The sequence below is a fragment of the Xylocopa sonorina genome, chromosome 5 (assembly GCF_050948175.1).
Source record: "Xylocopa sonorina isolate GNS202 chromosome 5, iyXylSono1_principal, whole genome shotgun sequence".
Classification (NCBI taxonomy): domain Eukaryota; kingdom Metazoa; phylum Arthropoda; class Insecta; order Hymenoptera; family Apidae; genus Xylocopa; species Xylocopa sonorina.
In genome coordinates this window covers 9771218-9796814 of record NC_135197.1, presented here as the reverse complement: position 1 = coordinate 9796814, position 25597 = coordinate 9771218, and the positions used below count along the sequence as shown (strand labels likewise).

The 25597-nt window shown below is 50.3% G+C and overlaps 1 protein-coding gene across 3 annotated transcripts in view; it reads left to right on the top strand.

The window, feature by feature from the left end:
• Positions 1-25148, top strand: part of LOC143423661 (retina and anterior neural fold homeobox protein 2) — a 33284-nt gene extending 8136 nt beyond the window's left edge. Inside the window, exons 2-6 of one of the 3 annotated variants that reach the window (XR_013101846.1) lie at positions 5965-6197; positions 23331-23428; positions 23503-23681; positions 23859-24586; positions 24650-25148. Coding sequence is in view for 2 of the 3 variants with exons in the window: in XM_076895152.1 (XP_076751267.1) it covers positions 5965-6197; positions 23331-23428; positions 23503-23681; positions 23859-24022 (674 nt within the window). In the remaining variant the exon portion in view is untranslated. Of the gene's footprint in view, positions 1-5964; positions 6198-23330; positions 23429-23502; positions 23682-23762 lie in introns of all 3 variants that reach the window. The other 2 variants (XM_076895152.1, XM_076895153.1) reach the window with 2 other exon arrangements.
• The last annotated feature ends 449 nt before the right edge of the window (positions 25149-25597 follow it).

Sequence of the window (25597 nt, the reverse complement as noted above, 5' to 3'; positions counted from 1 at the left end):
AACTTTCGTCGCGCTCTTGTTACCCGAACTGTGCTTACCTACGGTGGAAATCAAATTCGATTGTCCGAACGTGAAAAATGATGGATAACAGGAGAAATCAGCGAGCTCGTATTACATAAACGATCCAGTTACACGAACTCTCTTTCATCCTCCCCTGTGGTCCGCGTAAACCGATTTCCACGGCAATAGAAGGCAGCAGCCTCCTTAGAATTTCACCGCTCGGAACGAAATAACCTTTTGGTAGGTGGAAAAATCGAGAACCGAGGTGAACCGGTCCGCCTCTGTTCGCGCGGTTTAAACGTGATTTCGCGACGGGGGCGCGTTCAATTAGGCTCGCGCAAGGCCCCCAATTAAGCAATTTCTAACTCCGGTATCGTTTCAATTAACGCGCCTCGAGATGATTACCGGTACGTTGACCCGTTTAGATGGAAATTTTATCCCCGTCGCAAGAACTTGATGACAGCTTAAGAGCCTTTCGCCGGGGCTGTTCTTAAGACACGCTCCGTGCACGCTCTCTCGCCCGTTCCTCTCTTTTCGTCGTTCGCGTTCAACCCGCGCCGCTTTGACAATTTAATAATTCGATACCGGGTACGCGAATAATCGACGAACCCGATACTCTCCGTTCGCCAATCGGAGAGGATCGAGAGATCACGTTCTTCGGGTTCCTCCCTCTCCCTCTCCGTCTCCCGTCGACCTTTCCCTCGCGCCCCCTTCGCGGCTCCAACGAAATTCATCGCTCGCTTCGCTAAAAGCGTCGGACGTAGCCCGCAGAAAAATGATTATCCGATCAGCTCGACTTTTACTCGAGTAACACCACACCGTGCAACCAGGTTTCGCAAAGCCGCCCGTAAATTAATGATTCCGGTTCTATCCCAGCAGCGTCTCGTACAGCGTTTTAGTCGCAAGAAAACACTCTCCGCTTCTGACGCGGGCTTAACTAGCGTGTCTAATCTCTTCGCTGAACACGAAACACTCTGTTACTTTCGGTTAAATGGAGCGAATCGCTTCTGTCGTAGACTTTCCCCGATTTTTCGAACGCGCGACGCGCGATTCCAAGCGCTCGATCGACGGCGCGTATCGCGCGAACGATATTCTACCCCCTCTGGCAAACTTGCTCGCGAGGACACCGTGGATACACCAGTCGACGCCGTGCACGCGGTGGAAACCAGGATAACCCCGTGGAACGTAGACGGTTTTCGTCGATCGATACGTGCGTCAGATTAAAGTGCGCGACAGGTGACAGTGGCTTTTACGAAGAAATTTCCGTCGAAACTTTGTGCCGCGCAAAGTGGCCATTGCGTTTCGTTCCGGAGATAAAAACCGTGACGGGGAGCCCGGGCAGGGACGAACAGAAGAAGCTCGGGGATAGGAGAAGATAAAGATGAGCGAGAGAGAGAGAGGTGGAGGAGACAGAAGGAGAGAGACGCACCGGTGACGGTCCACGAGAAGACAAATTCTGTAATCCTCTTTGGTCGGCGAGCTAAGCCCTCTGTGTGACGGCATACCATCTTCTTTCTCTTATTTCCTCCTCTCGTTTTGCCTTTCCTTGTCTCGCCCCTGTCCTCCCACGCCGATCAAGGAAATTAGATTTCGAATCGACAGCCGTGCTTAAGTATAAACGACGAAGCGACATCGAGCGAACGCCGAACGAAGAGGAAACAGGAATTCACGACGGATAGACGAGGGGCCAAAGGGGTCGCTTCTTCTCGCATGGAGAGAGGGGTAGGGTGGTAGAAGAATCGTTATTTATACGACCGATCGCTGCTCGGTTCTTCGATTTTATTCCGTTTCAGATTGGCTGGAAAATTGCCAACGATGGCGGTAATACTTAATCGACGGGACCAAGGAGGGAACCGTAGACGAAGGGGTGGAAATGGAGAGGTGTTGCTCTGAACGTGAACGCTGTACGCGTTCGAATATCGCGGGACGAGCGATTCTCGCGTGACTCGAAATTCCTCTACGACAGCTGCCACGACGGATTCATTAATCTGCTGTCAATCGCGCATCAAACGATGATTCCCAGCTCGCGGGGATGAAATTCGTTTCGCGGCCGAGTTGAAAGGCTAAACGAGATAACGAGTGGAATCGAAGCGGTCGGGTTTCGTTGAATCCTCGAACTGGCTGCAAATAAAGAACGACGGCTCGACATTCGATTCTGGAAAAGTAACTCGATGGAACGTTTATCCAGGAAATCGTGCAACAGCTTGCTTCCCACGATTTATGCCATTTTAATTGCGACGATTGCGAATGATCTCGGGGAGGAAGACGAAGCGCAACGTGTGCCGTTGGTATTCTCGAGTTCGTGGGAGAAACAAGATCGTATCGCGTCGGTGTAAAGCGGTCCTAGTCCATTCCGGCTACTTAAGAGATTGACACGAGGAGATAGTATAATGGACGAAGCGGTCGAGGAATCGTGGCCGCCTTCTGAATCGAGCACCGGCTCTAATGGGCCAACACTGATCGTTGATAAATTTCAAAACGCCACGGGCCACCTTTCGATTCTTCTGCCGGGACCTGGTACCATAGAATCGATTAAGCGAGATAATAAAGTCGCATTAATGTGTTTGTCTGCACTGTTACGGATACCGCTGCCCAGCGCCGATATCAATTTCCTTTTGTTCGTAGAAATAGCCAGACACGATGGCTACTTATTACACGTGGATACGGTAATTCCTGGTGAAATCGAAAATGAGTAAAATCGATCGCGAGTTGGTCGAGGAATCTCTGCTTAAAAGTGAAACTCGTCGCGAGTAACCGGTGTCGGTTTCGTTCCCAAAATTGCACGGGGAAAACTTTCGATTCGCGGGACGAGGAAAATTCATGCCACTCGCATTAGAGCGTTCTATACCGGGTGTTCTCGTTATAACGACAGGGCGTGCTGTAACGGCGACGGCGCGGTAGCGCTCTGCACCTGCACCTCGTACAATTTAATCACGATGGTTACTCTGTCCGACCGAAACCAATTATTGCGCAGACGTACTCACACACGCGCCTACACCGCCCAGTTATGCGGACGTTCTACACGTATCTATAGAAATCTCGACATCCCCGTATGGATATAAACGTATCCGCGTTAATTTCCCTCTGAACGCATGCGATTCCCCGTTTGCCGCCCGCCAAAATGTCCGTCAGTCGACTGTTACTCCATTACGAGGATCGGACGTTCCTGATAATTCGATTAACGATCAAAAAGTTGCGAATCTTATTCCAATTTTCGTGCTGCGCGCGATTAGAGTCGAGCCACGCGAAAAATTCGTCCTCCGAAAGCGTCCACCCCCGTTGCGTTACCACCTTGGTCGTCGTTTAAACATCCATCTTCGCCAACTGCGACCCCTTTTCATCGCCCACCTCTTTCGCTCTCTCTCTCTCTCTCTCTCTCTCTCTCTCTCTGGCGACGTGGTCTCATCCTAAAACAGAAGTTCCTCTCCGGAGCTTAGACGGTTCACGGTTAGAGCCTCGAGGAAGAAGGGTGCGCGCAGCCCTGTCTGGTAGCACGGAACGGCGGAAAGGAATAGGGGCGAAGGAGGGCCCGGAACGAAGGAGGACGACGGTGTTGGCACTCTCGGGGGCCATTATTGATTGTTGTTGATAATTAGCCGGTACAGGCGCGTCAATCACGAGGCAAGGCGAGGTTATTAGGCTGTTGGTTAGCACCGGCCCGATGGCGCACGCAGACGCGCGCACACTTACACGGGTGCGCATTGTACACGTGTCCACGTACACAATGGCACGTCAGGTATACGTACGCGTGCTCGCTCGTAGCTGTCTGCGTGCACGCCGCCATTGAGCCACCCGATTACCCCCCACAATTCGATCTAATGCGCTACGCTGCGATGCGAGAGAAGGTTAATTATGCAGTTAATGAGAGGCTGAATATATATACCCCACGGGGTGTCGGGATGGTCCCGGCGAAAAGAGAATCATTTGGAGCCCCGGCCGTGCTCGATTGTTGAATTTGGTTTATGGTCGAAGAACGCCGGAAAACGGCCCTCCATTCTCTTCCCGTTTTAAATTAATCGCGTTAGAGAACGTTCGAGGTGTGTTTAAACGCGGCGCAGCCGGGAAAACGCGGGTGCTTTTTGATTGCCCTGAAATTGATATGAAATCCCGTTCCGCGTTTGTTCGCGCGCAAAGTGATATAAATATGCATACGAAACGACGATACCGCTGGTGAATGTGCACGATACCTGCCGGCGAGCGTCGGGAGGGGTTGGCGGTCGGTTCACGAAAATGTCTACCCGCCGCACCAGTGGCCGCGGGAACACTCGTTCCATCGACGTGCCCCCGCAGAATCAATTTCTTCCCCGATAACGCCGCTCCTCTCGCTCGATACCATTATAAGAACAGATAATGCGGGGGGCGGAGGTAATTTTAACGAAAAGGACCGTGTAATAGTTTGTCGAAAGTGCAGGTTACGCGGTTAGGTGCCATTACTCGCTTAACGAGGACGAAACGTCTCGCGAGACGCCAGCTACTTGATCGAGTTACAAATTCACCTGACTAACGAGTCGATCGAGACTTCTCTTCCCTTTCTCTGGGGCATCCTTGGTTCTTTCTAACGGAAACCCGGCGACCAATTTGTCGCGATGCGCGAAACAATAAAGAATCCGCTTCTTCCCTCCTGGAACGGTCCCCTCGATTTCCGTTGCGCCGTGAACAAATTGCGTCGAAGCGTTGATCTCTACGATAAATTGCCGGATCGTGCGTCACGAAATTCACTGACACGTGTACTGCCACGTATTTCGAGCGTCTCTCTTTCGATTACTCAATGCGTCCGATAACGAGCCTCATTATATTCAATTAATTACAATCTCTCGCATAAAATTGCTTGGTTCTTTTTTCGTTCGGTAACATGTTCCGACAAATGATTCGATGCGTTTTGTTAACTTTTTTTCCCCGATTAAACGCGATGTTTTTCTTGAAATTAGGGCTTACAACGAGAGTTATCGTCGCGATGGATTCGATATCGTAACTCTTAATGCGATAGCGCGTTTCGAGAGATAACCTTTGCTTTATGTAACGCAGCGCTGGTCTGTGTGACCTGGTGTGTGAACGTGAGTCGCTATTTATGATTGCTTTCGTAGCCGGAAATCTTGCCGTCTTGTCCCGTCATTTCGATACGTCGCGTCCACGATTCGAGCGATCCGGTATTTTTGATTTCGGACAGATTCGAAATTGCGCGTTTGGTAAACTCATTACGACCTCGTAAATATTGAAACGGATAATTAATTGCTCTGTAAGATTCGGGGAAATTCAGCGGCAATTTGCAGCGCGTTTGTGTCGGATGAATTACAGATATTGTAATCGCCCGGCCGGCGGCAGTACAGCGCCAGTAATAATTACAAATCCGTGTAAATCAATAACAGCCGATAATCCGGGCTCACTTTAGCGTTTGAAATTAAATAATACACCGTCGACGAGGAATTGGCGAGCCCCACGGAACGATTCGGCGCACGCGACTTCGCCGTGTTAAATCGAAGCTTTCAGGTGTATTATTATAAAAACGTGACGTGCCATTAAATCGATGGAATATATAACGCGTGTCGAGAACCATCGGTTCCGATAGGAGCTCTTCGTTTCGTGCCAGAAATGATTAAGCTGAATTCCGCGCCCTACTTCTTCGATAACTTCCTTTACACGGAAACCGGTTCGAATCGCGAGTTATCATCTAAAACGCGGCGCAAATTTCCAGCGAACTTTTCAAAAATCCCCTCCATCGACGATTTCCCACCTCGCCGACGAAAAATTCGGTTTGGAAAAACGCGAGGTCGACGGTGTGCACGCGAACGCGAGAAATCCAGCCAGTCAGGCGTACCGATGAGCGTTGCAACACTTGTAATAGCTAGCATTATACGCGCATAATAGAGGTAATAGCCGGGACTGGGATAAATCGATCACCATTACCGTACCTATTAACCGTAACGACCGTTTCCGAGGAGACCTGACCACTCCCGTGGGTTCCAGGTGAGAACAGCTGCAACTCCACCGGCGGCGGCAGCGACGAGGAACTCGGGGCAGGCTGCGGGGACGATTTGAACGGGAACGGCGGCAAGAAGAAGCATCGTCGTAACAGGACGACCTTCACCACTTACCAGCTGCACGAGCTCGAGAGGGCTTTCGAGAAGTCTCATTATCCGGACGTTTACTCCAGGGAGGAGCTCGCTATGAAAGTCAATCTTCCGGAAGTGCGCGTCCAGGTGAGTTACAATATGGCTACCGCGTGCGTTACAGCTACGCCCGACTCGTGCGTTGGTTTTCGTACAAGGATTCGTCGAGTTAACGCAAATATTCTCGCTTCGCGCGACGACAAAAATGACTGGTTCTCTGGAAGAGATAACAGTGAATTATTCAAGTCGCGTCTGCGAACTTTTGAGATCGCTCGGGGAATTATAATTACCTCGGGAGTTGAAGATTATTCTGTACTTTGGGAATTTATTTCGGTCGATCTTAATAATCTCCTTTGGTTTCCATCCAGTGTGAGATCGGCGTTAATAATCCGTGTGAAATGGAGCGTTACAGTTCGCGTAGGGAGCTCGGTGTCGTAATTTTCGAGTTTCCAAGAATAAACCGAGGCGAAAACGCGATGGTAATTTGTTACTTTGTCTCGCGATCAGAGATCTGTCGGGGGATTGGCGATCGGGTGGAATAACCGCCTAAAATCGCGTTGTTAATCAGCATAAAGAGAGAGATCGTTCTCTCGCAGGGACAAGGAATATTCATACATTTTTAAATAATCACCTGACCGCGGAGTCACGCGACTAACGAGGTATTAACTCGTTAACCCTCACGACACCGCCGCCCTGTTAGTCTAATGATTTCATAAAAATACACGGAAGTGAATTAACGAACGGCCAAACGGACTTCGAGCCACGCTGTAATTCGCGCTGGTATTTATCAAACAGCAAACGCGTCCCCCTTCTCCTGTTGATTCAATTTTTCTTCGACGTCGGGCGAAAGAACTGAAAATGACGCGCGAAAAATCCACTTCCACGCGCAGGGGCGTTTCGTTTTTAGAAACGCGGACGGATATTCCCCGGGATCGATATGTGAAATTAACGCTCGCGACCGTTCAAGGGGCAATCGACAGGATCCGTGGACACGAACGATCGGTCGCGAATCAACCGATTTATTATTTCCCTCGCTCCACCTGTCTCTTTCTCTGGTTTCCCGTGGAACCAGGCGGATACGAGTGTCGTGCGCGCGGCCGGCGAGCGGGCCGAGTTTAATGGCAGCGTTTCCGTGCAAACAATCGGAACAGCAATCGCCGGCTGACGCTGGCCCCGACGTATTAAACTAAATTAAATTAATTATGTGCGTGACAGCGATAAAAGCACGCAGTCGCATGCGACGACGCATCGATTAGGCTCCGGGGAGCACGCTTTTCGACCGCTTGCCACCTACGTGTGCGTTCACAACGGACATAACACCGTCCGTTGAGTAACCCTGTCCGCCGCCTTTTGCGAGCGCACCTGCGTTTTCGCTCGACGAATCGTCCGATTGATTTTTCGAGCACCAGCTTTCCCGGTGAACTGTTCGATCATCGGAACGACTTGAACGTGTCCGACAGCGATTCCACTTTTGCGTTGAATCGTTCGATTGCTTCCTTCTTGAATAATTTTGAATCGAGCCGACGAACCGGAAAATGGTATTTTGGAATTCGTAACGGTTTTACGGTGAATCCTTCTATTTAATTGATTAGATTCAATAGAAATACTGGGACCGAATTTATTTCCACCCCCTCTCGGTATTAAAATTAGCACTTTGGTTGTCAGTCTGAACGATGGCGTTCGGACTTAATAGACTCTACTTTCGTCGGAAGAATTCCATGTTTAGAAATCGTTCGTTCGCTGGTACCAGTACAGCTCGAAGGGTATAAAAGTTGTTAATACCAATCTGGCTTGCGAGCGATAAATTCCTTGAGAACGTCTCTGTTTCAATTACGAATATCCAAACAACCCTAATTTATGGAGAACCGAACGAGCGAAGGAGAGAGACGCGAGACAGTGCGTCCGTGGGACGAATTGCGCGAAATGGAGGAAGGGTAACGCAGCGGCGGCGTTGCCTCCAGAAGAGAGTCGCAATTAAAAATTTAAATTGCGTTTAAAACCTGCCGGTGCTGCCGCCGTGCCCGGCGTCGTCCCTCGACTTTTTTCAATTTTCTCCAGAGGGGTTTACCGACCTTTCTCCGTCCCTTCTTTCTCTCTGTCGTTTATATTCCGCGTGCCCCTTTCGCTACCTTCGCGTCTCTTTCGCCTCTCTGTCCCTCTCACTCTCGACTGAAAACCGAGAGAGGAACTGGTAGGTCGAGGAAGGGAACCGCGCCGGCTCGCCCCTAAGGTACACCTAATCGCTTAAGCTTATTACACGAGCAGACAAGACGAAGGAATCAAGCCGCGAACCGGCGTAGCAAAGAAGAGAAGCGTCGCGTGAGAAGGACGGACGGTGGCTCGGTTGATGGTAGGCGCAACGAAGAGGCGGACGCACGTTCGGTTTCATCATTTTTAATTGATAGCGCACGCCAATCCTATCTGTCGGATTTATTAGGCCGCTCGATGAGATGGTTTTGCGGAAGGGTGGAAGGGGGTGTGCTAGCGAAGGGAAACGGAGCTTTTATTGGACAAACCGGGTTGTTTCGGTGGTAGGGGCCCCGGCCGTGGTGGTCACCGGTGACCCGTGGAAGCGCGTTTTCCAGATTTTCATGCATCCTCTGGCTGGACCGTGGCACACGTACAGGGGGCGTACACGTGCGTACACCTACAGGCCGATTGATTGCGGGGATTAACGCTGTTTTCTCGCGATAATTATCGTCCACGGAGTGCGGAGATTTTATTGGATACACGGCTCCGCTCCGCCTCGACCGATATCGAAACGTCGAATTGCTTGTTAAGCTCGTTATTGTAATTCAGTTTTACGCAGCGTTTTCGACGCAGCCCGCGTAATGGGTTCGCGATAGCCGTAGCGCAAAGGAACGATCGTTTAACCGTTTTCTCGAATAAACACACGTCACGCCGTGCGAAGGGTTGGATCGTTAGTAGCCGTCGAGTTTACGATTCTGGTTATTTAATTACGCAACGGCCTCCTCGATTCGTTCTTTGGATGTTTCATTAATTCACCGGAGCGACGCGTCGACGTCTTGGAAATTGAATTATCGTGCACGGGAAAGGGCGGACGCAACACCTTCGAGCGATGATTGAACGAGCGAAAGAATGAAAGAGAAACCGCGCGGGTTCCCGAGAAGATAAATGGCGGTTGGCAATGCAACTGCGCTCGGCTAATCGGTAAATTCGCTTCGATCCGCGAACGAGCCATTTCCTGCGTCCCATGCCGAGGAACATTTATTTTTTTCACTCGTCTCACGTTCTTCTTTCATCCTGAGACAAGCTCGAAGAAAGAGTCGAGAAAACGGTACTTCGTTTTCACCGTTTTTAGCTACCTTAAGTAGAGAATAACGAAATTTCACCGTCGTACATTATACCAGCAGGGCGCATCGTCGACGCGCTGCGCCGTCACGCGATCGTAAGTTCGACTATAAAAAAAGAAAAAAAAATATATGCGGCACAAGCCGGCGATTTGCTAGAACTGAAATCGATATAGAGGCTAACTTCGCTGGAAACACTCATCGGAATTGGCTCTATCGTGAAACACCTGCTGATTAGGGGATGATTGTCTTTCAGTGGAACGTGGAACGCAAAGAAATGAAAAACCCTTTTAGATAACTAACAATCGAATACCAAGCATCACGAAACATTATGTATCTAAACTAGATCGGTACTGAAATATGAATTGATCCATTTCCCTCGCGACCTGTGATTTCTTCCGCTCGGAGCGTCGCTCGACAGTAGATTAGGTCAATGGTAGCTGCAATGGTCAGACGTGGAGAACATCGCGCGTTTCTCTCGCCATCCTCGATGCATCGCATTACTATTTTAATTAATAATACATTTTCACATCGATCTACCAGCGAGATTATTTTTACAGTTGTGCGAAATAAAATTAAAACGAAAAATTGTAACTAACAAGGTAGGATACTCGAGGACGTTGAGTTTCCAGTAAGTTGTGTAACTCTCTAGACGCAACAGAAATTACTTGCGAGCCTGATCCGACGTAAACGCAAATCCATCGATCTAACCGCGGGATTTCATTACCTAAGAAAACGTGTGGCGCAAATCGACGAGCTGACATTTCGCGGCGGGTGAACGCGAATCGATGCCCGTCCGCGTATTTCCCTGACGCGGAACAAGCGGAGAGGATGGAATCGACAATCGTCGTGGAAAAGGCACGAAGAGGCGGGCGGAAAAAAGCGGGCAGATTGATTTTTCGCGGTAGGCCAACTAATTTGGCGCGGAAGAGAGAGGGGCAGAGAGCGCGTTGCGTCGCGGCCGGATGGCCGATCGTTCCGCGCGCTCGGACGCTCGACGATTGCCAATTGGAAAAATACTCCAATTCGATTACAATTTTTTTCGTCGGTCCGCGCAGAACCGGCCGCGGAAGAATTTCGAACCGCTCTCGCCTACGAGCAGGGAACACATTCGTCGAGCGCGATAGATGGGCGTGGGTAGCAAGAGGGGGGCTAGGGTGGCGGAGTCAGGGGTGGGCGGAGGGACGTGAAACTAATATCGAAGCTGCAATCGTTTCTGAAAGCTTTTGAGAGCGCAATTTAAAAGCGATCTTCCCTGTTTTCGTTCCATTTATAAAGAAAATCTGTGAACCGGCCCGCGCGCCGTTTACACTCGGAAAATATTTTCGACGATCATCCGCGGAGCTACTCGCTCGTCGCGTGTCACCAGACGCGGCCTCGATCGGGAAGTCGTTAAAAGGGAAGGGTTGAGAAAGGGCGAGGAGCGGCTAGTTTCCGACGAGATCATCGTCTTTGCTCGAAAGCAAGAAACGCGGTGTTACCAAATAAAAGGGTGCTTCCACGGTGCTCGACATTATTTACCGTGACGTCGGCATGGAAACCCCTGCCAAAGGCGAGAGGCACGCGTCGTTCTACAACTATTTTCTTGCATACGAACTGCATTAATGGAATTCTACCTAGTCTACCCTGTGAACAATTAACCCTCGTTCCGAACAATAATTCGCTGTCTACCCCATGCGTACGCGGCGTCGTTTGATCTTTGACTCTGCAGACGCGCTGTACGCGCGTTAAACAGAGACACGATTTTTAGTTAGATCGTCGTTGCAACAATGTTTCTCTTTGATCGCGTTTACGGCGGCATAAATTCGCGTAAACGTTCGAACTTTGCACGAAACATTAACCGCGAGCAAGACTCAGAACCGTAGAATCGGTACATAAATTCGTCGTGTTCCGTGGCTGTTGGAGGGCGTCGGTGGCGGCGCTTGTCGGGCCGTTTAATTCGGTTTTATTAGGGGGCCAAATCGTGATCGTTAGCGCCGACACGAGGCCGGCACGAATCGCAGGTGACTGTCTGGGTTAGGCGCACCTATATCTACGGGGTGTCAAATTAGTCACGCACGCCGCCTCCGCCCCAGCGGGCCGGCGATCAACGCCCGTAACCATGGCTACTGCCGCGAATTTCTCTGCACGACGACTCCGCGTCGCTTCCCGACGCAATTGCGCACGCAATGCGGAAAAACCGTGCGGAAAATTAACATGGCACACGCGCGACCGTCGGATCATGTCGATCCGACAACGCTCTCTTTCGATCTTTCTTCCTTTTCTTCCTTCACCCCCTAAAAGCGTCTTTGACGACATTAACGTCATTTCCAAACGCCATATACGTGTAATATTCCAATTACGCTCGTCCTGTGACTCGTTTAATTGACGAATATTAACGACGAGAGTCCTTTCCCTTTCTCGAGGACCACGAAACGGATGGAGAATCGAACGTACCGCGTCGCGCGAGAACTTTGATTAGCCATTGCCTACTACAAAGCGCCGTTCACGTTTTTTCCAGTTATGTTATACCGTTGATTCACGATATCATGGTAAATTATGTACCAATGGTTTGACAGTCAGAAACGGATACAGTGCCCTTGGTCGCACTCGAGTTACCCTTACCCCTCGTGGTCAACAGACCGAGAACCATAAGCTTTGCGTCACGATATTAATACCCGTGCGTGGCACCGTAAAGCTGTTTAACGTAGGGCACACAGTGAGAATTCTCGCACCAGGTTACCCCAGACTAATGGCACTCGCATAGCTTGGTCGTTTGCGGACATAAATCAAAATAATGCCCTGATGAAGTGGCGTTTTATGTAGGACGTATCTAACGATTGTACACCGCCACCCTGACTCCATTGACCGCATCGAACAAACCTTTTACATTGCCTTGCACGATCGTTCCAGCCCTATCTCCTTCTAAAAAATACCTCTCATCATCTTTACACGATTTCCGTCCGTTTGCCTCGACCGTAACTACCCCAGGATCGTCGTTCAACGACGTTAATAATGATGTAGCGGACTGTCCAATGAATCGTAATGGTTCGATGGTAGCCAAGGAGCAGGTCTCGAACAGGATAAAGACCAGGCTCGATATCCGCTCATAGGAAAGGAAGACGTTCGCGGATACAAATGTTATTATACGTAAGCACCTCTGATCTTCCGCGTGAGCAGCCAATGGGCTTTCTCCGCGAGCCTTCTACCCTGCGTCGGATCGTTTTTCTTGTGGGTGCGATGTTCCCAGGCGGAAAATAAGATAATGGCTCAGCGCTAGGCGCGAGAACAGCCGCCCGGAGAGGAGAGAAAATGGGGCGGCGGGAAATAGCGAAGATCGTGGGAGCGGGACACCTGCTGTGCGACGGAGGCCGTCATGGAGGATGGCAAAAAAAGAATAATGCGTCGGAACGCGAGGCAGGGCAGCCTGTTCGCCTCCACTGTTCACGATCTGGACGAAGGAGGGACGTCGCGCGCGGCAACGTTTACACGTGGGGATGATTGGGTGTCAAGTGGTAGCGGACGTAATAAGTCAGACAAATCGGTCCCCGACTGACGCGTTCGCTTAAAAATGTAATTGACGGACTCTGGTAAGTTCCGTGGGGATAATAAGCGTTATTGTTGTTTCCTTATGTTTCGCAGGAAAATTTTTTATGCGAATCTCTTTTCTTTCTTTTTTTTTTTACGTGGATAAGAAGCATTCAATTTTCTTATCGCGTCTGTCCAAGCTTTACGCGACACTTCCTAGTATTTACTTCGATATCGCTTCTCTTAATTCACTCCTTCGTTTTTGCCTGAGAACAGTCAGAAGTATGTGCCTTGTAATTGCGAACGTACCCCCGTAGATTTCTAGGAAAAACCCACCCCTTTCTAATCGACGGTGCACGAAATTGGCGGATTACCACCGTTTTATTAAACAGCCGTTGTTTACGAGAATAGCGCGAACGTCGCGTTTACGAATTTGCTAAATATGCTTGGAAATGGGAATGGTTGTGCGTCCTGTTTAAAATAAAAGGTCTCACGTTCGTTTAACCCTTCCGATTAATTAACGACAAATGCTTTTCCCGTAGCAATTTAAACGGTTCGCGGGAATGGATGGATAGGACGTGGTACGTTTTGCACGGTAACAGACTGTCAAGACCCTTAAGTCGGCACAGAAACACGTACTTCGATCCTGCGGCTCGCGAGAGTACGCGAAGTGGGTAAACTCTTGCAGCGCCGTCTAACGAGTATTATAATTACTGTCGCATAACTCAATATTGCCCCCTCGATATGCTAAACTCCCGCGGAATATAGTGTTAATAGGCGTGGAATGGCGCGGGACAACACCCCGCTTCTATTAATTGCACTTCACCCTAAATGCAAATTGTTCGAAATTGAGCGAGGGCTCCCCGAATATTTGGAAACTCCATTACGGGCCAGTGTTCGTCCTTTCGTTCGCGCGCGCGTCCGCACACACACATACAAACGTGCACGAGAATACGGGATGCTGAGCGCTCGAGCGCAGCGTTACATGGAAGACGCGGAGGATGATTTCAATTTGTGACGAAGTTAAGAAAACTTTACGGTGGTTGCGACGAGATTGGAAAAAATATATTTCAGTTGAAAAAAGTCGCTAAAAATGGCTGATACACAAGTGAAATAGCTCGCGAGAATGCGAACCGTAGAAACGAGAGTGCTTCGTTCTCCGACGACAGACGAGCGAAAGGAGAGAAAAAGGGTGGCACGCGAGTGGAAAGGAAGACGAAGGTCCATCGTTTTCCGTAAATACGTTCGAGAGATTAGCTGTCCAAGGTTCTGAGGTCTGTGGCTCAATTAAGCACTCCGTTTAGCGCTTGACTAAAAAGGGTTGGTAGACCCTTGCTCTGCCCCCTCGAGCATCAATCATGTCAGAGCAACCCTTTTCCCGAGGGCGGTTTTGCTCCTCTATTGAGACGAAGTGTTGTGCTCAAACACAAAAACACTTCATTTGGCAGATTAGCCGTTAAACACCAAGGGTACGGGGTGCGCGAGCGGGTTTCAAGCGGGATGAGCTACGGAGAGCGAGAGAGTGAGAAAGAGTGCGGCGACTGGAAAAAGCTTGCTCCCGCCGAGCGAGCGTCGTTCACCACCGTAAATTACAGATGTAATTACGAAGATAATTAATTGCGGCGAAGTCGGTCCTAGAGTCGGTTAACGAGTTCAGAAAGAGGCCTCGGAGCGTTCAGGTTCGATGGGAAGGAGACGATAAGAGCGACGTTGCATGCATGGAACTCGAGACCTCTAACGATATACCGCTTGACACGCGAGCATGATTAAATCTTGCTAATTGCAAACAAGAAGAAAGTTGTCGTATCACCGCGTTCGTACCGGACCGTGCTTCTTTTCCCTCCTCAAAGACATTCGAACTTGCGAAAATCTGCGACAGGGACGGCGTTATCAACCCCTTGGTGCGATGATTACCCCAGCGGGGCAAACAGCGAGAGTTTTCACCGATCACCGTTCAAGTACGCATCTAGAAACTATTTTCGAAGACGGAAAGGAAGAAAAGGGAGGCTTTTCCCACGAAGCTGGGACTGGATCCAGGGATCCAGTAGCGGTGGTTAGCCCGGCCGCGTTACGAGGCTAGCAAAGGGCCTTCGCATGTAGGGCACACGCATAGAAAATCCACGCATGTGCCTGCTCGTTTTAATATTCCATATAATGTTATGAAACCTTTGTCGGCATATGGTCCTGAGGCCAGCAATTAACAATTAGCTGGCGGTCCTTGTAATCGAATTACGAAGCCCATTGTCGGGCTCAGGTACAAACGTATTCAGTTCCACTGGTTGCTGCTGCTGCTGCTGCTGCCCCTCCCTCTCTTTCCCTCTAATTCTCTCTCCTCTCTCACCCTCTCGCCCCCTCCTATTCCTCGCCCTCATTGGCTCGTCTCCTTTTTTTCCGGAGTGGTTTTAAGATCGGGTTTCTTGCCGCTGCATGCGCTCCACGGTCTCTCGTAGCCGGCGCATAGATGCAAAATGCAACCGTGAGGGGATCCCTTACAAAGGCAGGGCCGAGCCACTCTCTACGACGGGGATGAATGTCACTTCGTGAAAATATATCCGTTTCAGGAGTTCGAGATTTCTAGCCCTGAGCGGCCCCCGGTGGATCGCGGCCAGGTAACACGGCTCGAGCCGGAACGATGAATGCGAACCTGGAAATCGCGCCCCCCTAAGGGATTAGTAACACTAAACTGTCCCGTGATCCGTCGATTTCCTTCCACGGATCGCTTTCACCGGGCTAGATAAGCGATCGGAGTTTTCACGTAAACGGAGGGAACTTTGCCACGGACGAAAGTGCCTCCTCCTCTCGCTAGACTCGAGACCCTTTCCAGTATCCAGAAAGTGTATGCTTTCCAATGGAAACTCATCGTCTTAAAAGGCGAAGTGGAACATGCAGATAATTTCGGATACACCAGCGAGTAGTAGAAACTACAAATCGAGGCTTGAGAAGAACGGGGTTGACCGTAGTCCGGTTCAACCCCCCTTGCCCCCTGGAAGTGTACACCGAAGTGGCCCGTTCGCAAAGGGCACCGTAAATTATCAATTCTGCGATCCAGTTCAATTAACCCCATTCGAGGGCCGCAAGAGGTTCGTTTGATCGAGATATCGCGCGGCCCTTTAACGAGTAACCGATGTCAAACGCAGCCAAGAGACAAGGAGGAAGGAAAGGGAAGCCGTTGGGTCACTCGCCGGGGGAATACACCGAATTCGAGATATATCCAGCAGAACTAACTATTAATTTGGTTCCCAGGCGGTAGTAGGAGGGCTGGCTGGGCTCGTCCGGGGGTGAAACAGAGACGGAGACACGGGAATCGTCGGTGGGCAAAGGAGAAGAGGGGTGGAAAGGCAGGACCAGAAAGCCTTCGGGGCAACAGATTACTGTGTACGGCCTATGGATCCTCTCCCCTTCACCTTTTCCCTCCGTCGCCCATCTCCTGGCCGACGTGGCTGGCCCGTGAAGTTAATAATCATCAAAAGTCACAGTGTTTGTCGAGGGCGGCCGCCCTTTGTGCGCCCACGCGTGCTCCTGACGCTAATATGACTCCAGCCGGGCTTTATTACGAGTTATTAGAGTTATTACATCGGCGACGGATTTTCACGTGCAGCCACGCTGCACCCGGCTGCAAGCGTTCCTTTATCCACCGGCTCTCGCGGTTTTTCCACCTTTTCCCCGGCGTCCAGCTTCCAATTATCGCGATCGCCGGAGTGGTTCGTCGGTTGGTTACTGTTTACATTGTCCTTAGCTAAGTTTGGCATCGATCGGTACTTTTAAAGTAGTTAGACACTTTCCCTCGCATACTTTGCTCGTCTTGCGAGAATTCGACGATCCAGATGTTCCTCGTCGGATCAGTCCTGATGGAGGAACAAACGAGGCCGTGCACGAGTCAGCGTTACTCTCCTCGGTTCTCCGTAATGGCGGCGGATGTACCGACCTGCGCCCGACCACAGAGAAGATTCCGAGTCTGGCTTGGATCCGCGAGAGGGAGAGAAGTCGGTCTCGTGCGGGGTTGCGAGCATATTGCCTGCGTAAATAGGCTCGCGGACAAAGGGTGCATTCAGCCGAATCCGATTCCGCGGCTGGCGAGAGAAAAAGGGAGTCCCGCGAATGGGACAATGTGAACGCGCGGTGTCAAAATACGGGGACCATAAGGCTAATTTGCCGAATTTCTACGCGGCTCATTCACGCGATACGCCCTCGCGATTAGGCAGGAGCGAAGCACGGCCGCCTCGCATTGTGGCCGAGGTTTTTTTTTTAAACGGGACCACGGGGCCGATGACAACCGTAGCTCCCGCGACGGATAAAGGATGCTTCAGGCTTTGATTTAGCCGCGATTCAAACCGGCTGGATAACGCGAAGGATGGCTAATTAACGAGGACGTTAATAGCTACGTTTATTCCGAACTTCGGATGGATTTCTTGTCAGTTTGAACGGTGAAAATTGCAGTAGCGTCCCGACGAATCAAACGTGTGCGAAACTGATTAGATTCGAGTGGCTATTCCAAGAGAAATATAATCCGTGAAAAGTGATTATTTTTCCATTTAACAATTTAGTGTGATAAGAAAAATTGAATACGCAACTTTAATCGAAGAAGCTATGGGATTTTCATAAGTTCGTTGGATCATATTTTTGCCTCGGTAACAACCAGCCCCTACGTCCTGCGTTCGATTTAAACCCCCCTTTCCTTCGACGTCGACAGGGTCTTAATAAGAAGGATCGAATTTCAGGGCACGATTCGTGTTCTTGACACTTCCGTGTTTCTCCGATCACTGAGAAAGTCGATCCGTTTAAAGAAAAAGAGAAGAAAAAAAATCCTACGAAGGGTAGAGAGGGGAAAGAAAATAGTAGATAATTGCCAGTATATTATTCTCGCTGGCGGTTTCCTTTTCCGATGGAATTACCAACTTTATCCTTCACTTTCCATCCGCCTATCTTTAGATTAACTGCAACCTAATAATCCTTTGCTGTCTGAAAAGACCGCGTCTTCTCGAGCCAGTATTAATAACGTTTATTCTCGGTACTTGATTTGCCATTAAAAAGAGGGTAAAAAGGGGGGGTACCGCGTGGACAAATGGCGTGGAACGAGCACAAATAGAATGGAAACGCAAACTGGAGCACCGTAACTAATTTTAAGCGCACTGATTAAGAGATTCTTTAGACGTGATTAATATCTGCCAACGAACCTTCCTACGATTAATCAAATAACAGACACATCCGTGTATTAATTCGCGGGTCTCGTTGATAGGGGCATCAATGAGCGTTGCGGACGAACGCAATTCTCATTAGTTGCTAAAAATATTTCCTTTTCAATTGCTCTGCTACCCCCCGATTAAACTGTCGAATTTTCATTATAACATATCAGAAGTAATAACAAATAATAACTTATCTTTATCGCTCACGGGTGAACAAATTCAGTAAATTGCTATTCTAACGCCTAATCCTATGAATGAATAACTATTCATTTAAAATAGATGAGTACTTCTAAAAGTAATGTGAATATTTTTCTCTTCCCGCAAAATTGTGAAACTCGAAGCAATTTATTTTAACATGAAACGAATATCTCTATGAGTTCCTCGTATCTGAAGCAGAGACATGGCGACGCGCAGAGCTCCGACTGACTGAGCGCCGACTGACTTCCTGACAAAAACGATCTTCACGATCTACCTTGAAAAGAAACGCACAACAAGACTCATTGTTCGGCAACGGGTGCACAAGGATCCTCTCGACGAACGAGCGAAACGATCCGACGCCGTTCGTTCTCGTACACGGAGCCGTTTAGTCTCATTGTAAAAGTGAAATCGCCTCGTGTTTGGGATGTTATTTGTAGCACATTAGTATTGTATCGCAGTACGCCGGGGTTAGACCGGGGCGTTGGAGTGTTTAAGGGTGATTACACGCAACGACAGGGGTGGCTTTATTGGAGGAGCACCGTCAGTGGTGCTCACTCGCTACGACAGAACAGATTCGCACAACCCACGGAACTCCCTTTCATCCCGTTTTCCTCTCAACGATCCTTATTCCTAAACAATAATCCACGAGAAGAGATTCTCCGTCTCTACTCTTCTCTCTATTACCGTTTACCTATAAAAAATGTATAAACCAGGGAGGATTTATGTTGAACGACGCAGGATGCTGGTAGCAACGAGGCAGCGCGAAATCATGTCGAAAATTAAAACGGTTAGGAAAGTCGGCCGATCGGCGAACCAGCTCGCCGCGTTTAACTAGAAACCGACCGCCCTCCGCCCGATGGAATTGATTTAACTCGCACGCTGCACGAGTCACGCTGCATCGTCAATTATCCTCGAACGTATCCGCAGTGCGGATGCACAGGCGACCGGAGCTGGCGTCGTCGGTGCCCTTTCTGCCGGCACGCTTCTGCCACGCCACCGTCCAACGATTCCGTATCGAAATGAGAACGACTGTGTAGGATTGAATTTGCACGACAGTTTGACAGGGCCCGAAGGAGAACGAGGAAATAGTATGGGGCTAGGGTAGAGGAGGAGAGCGACCGCTGGTAAGGGGGGGTGGGGGCATAAAAAGCACGCCGAATAATAGACTCCAACCCTCTCCAAACATCTCCCTTCTCTATGCATACCATGGCCACGGTGCCCTGGACCAGAATCTAGGCTTATATTCGAATCGCGTCCGCCTCTCCCTCCACCCTGTCGCGCTACATCGACGACAGAGCTTTGGTAAACTTGTAATGCACCCGACGGGAAAATAACTGTTTCTCGCACCCTTTTCTCTTGATCCGTTAGTGTACATCCATCTATCAGTGACATCCTCCTCTTCGAAACGAGTCGCATACGAATCGACAAACGCTGAACGCGTCTTCTGCAAGGGTTGGACAGCAAGTAGAACAAGATGACGCGTTAGCGGAGTAAGCGAATCCGCGGACGCGTGAAACGCACGCTGACATCCGCTCCAGGTCCGCAACTCTTTCAGCGAGTCGTGGACCACCGTAGCCGTCGTACAATAGGCGAAATCTGTTAATACCGCCGCAGACGACAATGCGTTCGACGTTGCGTGAGCGGCTCTCGAATACCTTTTTACCGGCGCTAATCCGAATCCGTCGGTCGTCGGCGAGGATAAAGCGATCATCGTCCCGGAACGATGCGCTCCCGAGCCGGGAAGATGATCGTGAACAGCATCGGAGCGTTCGTGGGGCGGGATGGGGATAAACGAAACGGGAACGGCCGATGGAAAAGTGATTTTTGCCCCGATAGAAGCGGGGGCCTCGCCTCTAGTACCTCGTCACCGTGCACCGATGGTGATCGACGAAAGCTGTTACGCGGCCGCCAGGCACGACGTTAACGTCGATATTTCCCTGTAAACGACCACTCTGTTCGACCGACGTTCCCCTAAACGGGGGCCGAGATTTTCCGGGTCCGACTGCAAAGCGCGCCGCCCAGCAAAGTGGTTTCCTGTCGAAAGTAACGGGGCTTGGCGTGAACGCGATTTCGGCCGCGCCGTTTCGTGCGTAGCCCTCGCGCGAAATGGAACGGAAAACCGTTAACGAAAATCGCGCGCGCGTTGAATAATTTCGACAACCCAATTCGAAAGTGTTGATCCCTTAATGAACGACGGGGAATAGAACGAAGGAAACGATCGATCGAGGCGGCTAAAGATTAACAATACCGTTCGCGTCGCTCTTAAATCCTCGCCAATGGTGCACGAGGAAGCGTCGCCCCGCGGCCTGGCCGCGTTCACGCGGGCAAACTCGACGTGCAATTTTAATCCCGGAATTACTTCCATTTTATTCCAATTTTCTTGCATTTAAACCGTCTAAGCGAGTTTACCTTCGCAATATCATTGCCGTGGAGCGTCGCGCGGCATCGAGAAAGGCGGCCGCGTCTGAGGGGGATTGAAGGACGGACGAATGGATGGATGGATGGATGGCCTGGTCGAGGAAGAAGAAACCCGAAGGATGAGGGGCGAGAACGCGGACGGTGGACGGGGAAAGATGGGTCGGAGATGAAGAAGGTGGAAGTACCTACTCTAATAAATTTACGACCTAAAATGGTTAAGCCGTGTTAGCCCTGTTCTTTATATTTCCGCGTGCGAGAGAGAGAGAGGAGGAATTCACCGGCGATTCGCCTTCCTTCTGGTGAAAAGAAGAAAGGAGTGGAAGAGGGAGGACGCGATCTTGTATACGCGGCTGGCGTCGCTGGGCGAGGGAGGCGAAGAGGCAGAGACGGTCTGATGGAAAGAGAGAAAAGAAATCGGCGGATAGGATGAAAGACAAGAAGAAGTGGATATATAAGAGATACGAAGGGAAATTCGCTTATTTTCTCATCATTTCGACGTGGCATCTTGTCCATGGCCTTTCCTCATCCACGGAGCCAGGAAAGAAAATTGCTTCTCGTCCTCGAGAGCGAAATATCGTCCTGATGAGCCCGGGAATGCCTCGATATCCGTCCCCTTCCAGCGTCTAACGTTCCTGTCTCACCGGAGTCATCCTGCTAACGCGGCTGCTTTCGTATCTTTTCACGTTTTTAACCGTTTCTCTCCTCTTCCCCCGTCGCCAGCTACGTCGACGATGGGGCATTCAATTTGTTCGTTATTTATTATTCGAACGCGACACCTCCGACGCTGTCGCAACGGAAAGCTACACCGCGAGGATATAGCGAGGGAAGAAAGTAAGGAAAAGAGAGGCAGGGGGTGGAGAGAGAAAAAGTACGGTCGGGGGGGTTGACACGAGGGAATTCAGGGAGTTAAATGGGAAATTATGGAGTGGATTACATAATAAAACGAGGTAGAGAGAAATGCTACAGCACCGTCTAGGTTCGCGTGGAACAGGAGGAGAGGGACGAGACGCGGAGGGTTTGTTTGGAGACGCACGCGCGTTCCGTCACGGCCCGCCGGAGACGAGGAGGATATTCCTGGCGCCGGAAGTCTTGCTGGGAAATCCGATTTCAGGATCTGCAGATTCCCGTGCGAATCGGATTGGTTTATTCGTTGTATCCTGGCGTCGATGGAAGCCAATGGCTGTGTAAACGATCGGAATTTATCGAAACTGAAACTCGATAACCGTCGCCCGACCGAGCTACGAATGATAAATAACGTGTTTAGAGTTTCTTGTATCGATTCCATTCCAGACGTATCGTTCGCTTTTCTCTCTTTCTCTGCCTCTTCTTTTTTTTGGTTCGAACAATTAAGTACGATTCCTTCCGCATTTGTAAAGCAGAAAAATTCCAAGAAGCACTTTACAAACATCTCCTCCACAGTCCCCCGAAATTATACTCGGCTACTTCGAAAGCAATTATTTATTCACACCCGAGGTACGAGCCGAGACTCGCCCCGACAGCCCACACGAACGTGACGATGCGATTTCACGGTAAGCCCAAAAAAGGATGCCCGTAGCCGCTGACCCATCGTTCGTATCGACGGAGATCCTTCTCTCCTCCAACCCTGGTCCTATCCCTGCTCCGAACCGTTCACTTTCTCCCTCGCTGCCGTTTACACTCGTCACGGACCAAGGCGGAATAGGGCCTATCGGCGTGTCTCTGCGGCACTGAATAATTTATAAGGCGAGAAGCCAGCAGCCGATACTTATCGCGATAGACTTTAGCGGGCTGCCAACAGCAGCCATGTTACAATAAAGAAATCAACATGGCCGACCGTAGTGCCGGTGGTTTTCGTCCCTCCTCGTGTCACGGCCGCGCGGAACGTTCTCTCCTGCCCTTCTTTCGGTCCACCTTGCGTCACGTCGCTCACTTTCGATTTCGCCCCGCAGTTACCCTCGTTACCCTCTCGATGTCGAAAGGAGGGTGGTCCCCGCGTGGACTCTCCTCACCCTACGGTACTCCCTTCTTACCTCCTTTTCTTGGCCCCGTGCTGCCTCCAGGGGTGGACCGCCCCGCCCAGAGACATTTCTCCGCAACCCTCCATTCTGGTGCCGTCGTGCCCGTGTGCGAGCAAGACGGGTGAAATTCAAGAAACGAACGCCACCGATAGGGTGGTCGAACGAGACGAAGAGAAGGCGGAAGATTGGTCGGGACAGAGATAGGGTGAGAAAAGGAGTCCGAGGGGTAGGCGGGAGAATAAGAATCCAGGAGAGAGGGGGTGAAAGGGGATAAAGAGAGGTTTAGCAGCCACTTTTCTCGCCTGCATGGGATCGCGAGACGGCAAAGGGACCTCGGTCCTTCCCTCTCGAGCTCTTTGTAATGGCTTCGTGCTCGATTCTTGTAACAGGAATTTTTCGGATCGTCTTGACTTTGTACCCGCGACAAACGTGCCGATTCCCCCGCAACTTCTCCCTCCTCGCGAGAAAATTCGTACGATTAGAATGCATGAGTTTCGTGAAAAGGTATAAAAAAATACGAGAATGTAGTGCGCGACGTCGCTCGTGGATCGCGCGAGACGAGCAACGGAGACGTTCGATTGACCGTGTTCCCACGTTTTCGTGTTTCAGGTATGGTTTCAGAATAGGCGGGCAAAATGGCGCAGGCAGGAGAAGATGGAAGCCGCGAGACTCGGCCTCAGCGAATACCATCATCCCGCCAATATGAGGTAAGGTTTCTAGCAACGTTTGTCGCCCACGCAGATGGGTTCTCGTTAACCGAAATTCCTCGATTTCGTTGCAGAAGCGTGGCTGGCCCCGCACTGGGATTACCAGGTGACCCTTGGCTAACACCCCCGAGTCTGCTGACCGCTCTTCCTGGCTTTCTAGCTGCACCTCACACCGGATACCCCAGCTATCTAACATCCCCGAGACGATTACCCTCGCCGCCGAATGTCAGTGCCGTTGGGAACGCAGTACCAGGTGATTTGAACGTTCCGATAATATATCTTGCAGCCAGACTACTACTTTGAACCTGAACGAAAATCATATTTTGATTCAAAGACATTTGCAAATTTTACGCAACAATCTCCTGACGAGACGAGAGAGAGAAGTGACTCGGGAGGGATATCAAGCGGAGACCGTTTGTTTTGTCGACAGGAGCCCTAAGCGGGGGTATGACGAGCATAGGGGGCGGAGGGCACGTCCAAACGGCGCCTCCGAGTCCGCCGGGTCACGATCCGCGCACGACCAGCATCCAAGCGCTGAGAATGCGGGCCAAGGAGCACGTCGAGAGCATCACCAAGGGGTTGCAAATGGTCTGAAGTTTAACGTACGACCCGGGAAGGCAGCATCAACCGAAACACACAGGCCTGCCGGCCGTGGCCACGCTTTTAACACCGGCCGCGTGACGCGAAGCGGAGCTACCGAAATCCCTGTGCGAGCTGGACTCTTCGTGGCCGAAGAAAATGTCCGGCAAACGGGCAGACAGATCGACAACCGCGTCCCCTCCCCCATCGTCCCTCTTTTTTCCACGGCCAGTGAACGACGACGAACTGCTGGTACCTATTCCACTCTGTTGGGGGCCGTATTATCGGTTATCGAACACGTGCCGAAGAGTACAAGAGCGATAAACGCTCCGACGAGAAAAGGGACGATTAACGCGTTCGAGTACTAATTTACAGTGAACGGTAATCGAGAACGAGAGAAGAGGAGAGAGGAGGGCTGGTCATTGGCTCGGTTATTACCTAGCTGATTGATAAATCAAATTTGTTATATCGTTCTTTGATACGAAACGAAGTACTCGGTGATAGAGACGAGAGGGGGAAAAAATGAGGAAAGAGAGAAGAAAAGATCGTTCGACGGTTAATCGAGGAGCAGTCACTATGGTCAGTTTTCTTTTTTCTTTTTCCCCCATTTTCTTTTTCCTTTTTCTTCTTTCTTTGGTACAGCGTCGAATTAGTTCAGGATACTAGTGCAATAAATCGGAAGAGAAAGCGAGGTCAAAGAACTTTTCGTAGTGCATTGCGGGGACGGAGAGTAGCCGTAAGATCCAAAGACGATTCCTTCCGGTTAGAGCTGCGAAGGATCCTCCCTAACTTCCTGAACGATGCAGCTCAGTAAGTAATATATTACGTATAGTTTTAAACGAGGTTAACGATCGCGAGGAAATTACGTCCCGTCGCGATCGACGGGGCGACGGTTTTATTTTGCGCGGAATGGAAGCAGCGTGTGACGAACTGAAAGCTTTTAGATGTGAAGTATGAATTTATCATGGAAGCCATGAGCCGCGTTAAGAGTGTAGACGGTGCTTGCGTCTCGAAATGAAATGGTGCTTGAATTTAGAATGGGTATCTAAAAACTCCGCGACCTGAACCGATCTCTTTCTAAATTTAGTTAGTACCCTACTTTGGAATCTACTTGGGTTCAACTCCGGTTCGCATTATTTACATAAACGTTACACTTACTCGGGCGACGATCGAGCGAGAGCCAGAAAATAACGAGAAACAGAGTTTTGCTAAATCCAGTATCAAAGATTCTTCATCCTCGGTCACTCTTAACGCGATCAACGGCGAATCGAAAGAGATCTTCGAAGCACGCGTTCCGAGCGCACTCTCGGTTACCTGGAACGTCGAAACGAGGACCGACGATCGCTCGAGCCAGCAAAATCAGTGGACACTCAAATGTGCAAAGTGACTGTGTCCCGACGAAATGAATTGGTACAAACCGCGAAGGGTCAGTGGCCTGGGCCGTGTAAACCGGTCTTGCATCCGAATTGCGATTAGCATAATTGTTTGATAATCACCTCGGATAGAAACGAGCGCGAAACGAGCGTAGACACGCTGGAACATTTAACGAGCGACACTTGCCACTCGTCGCGATCGTAAATGAACGTGAAA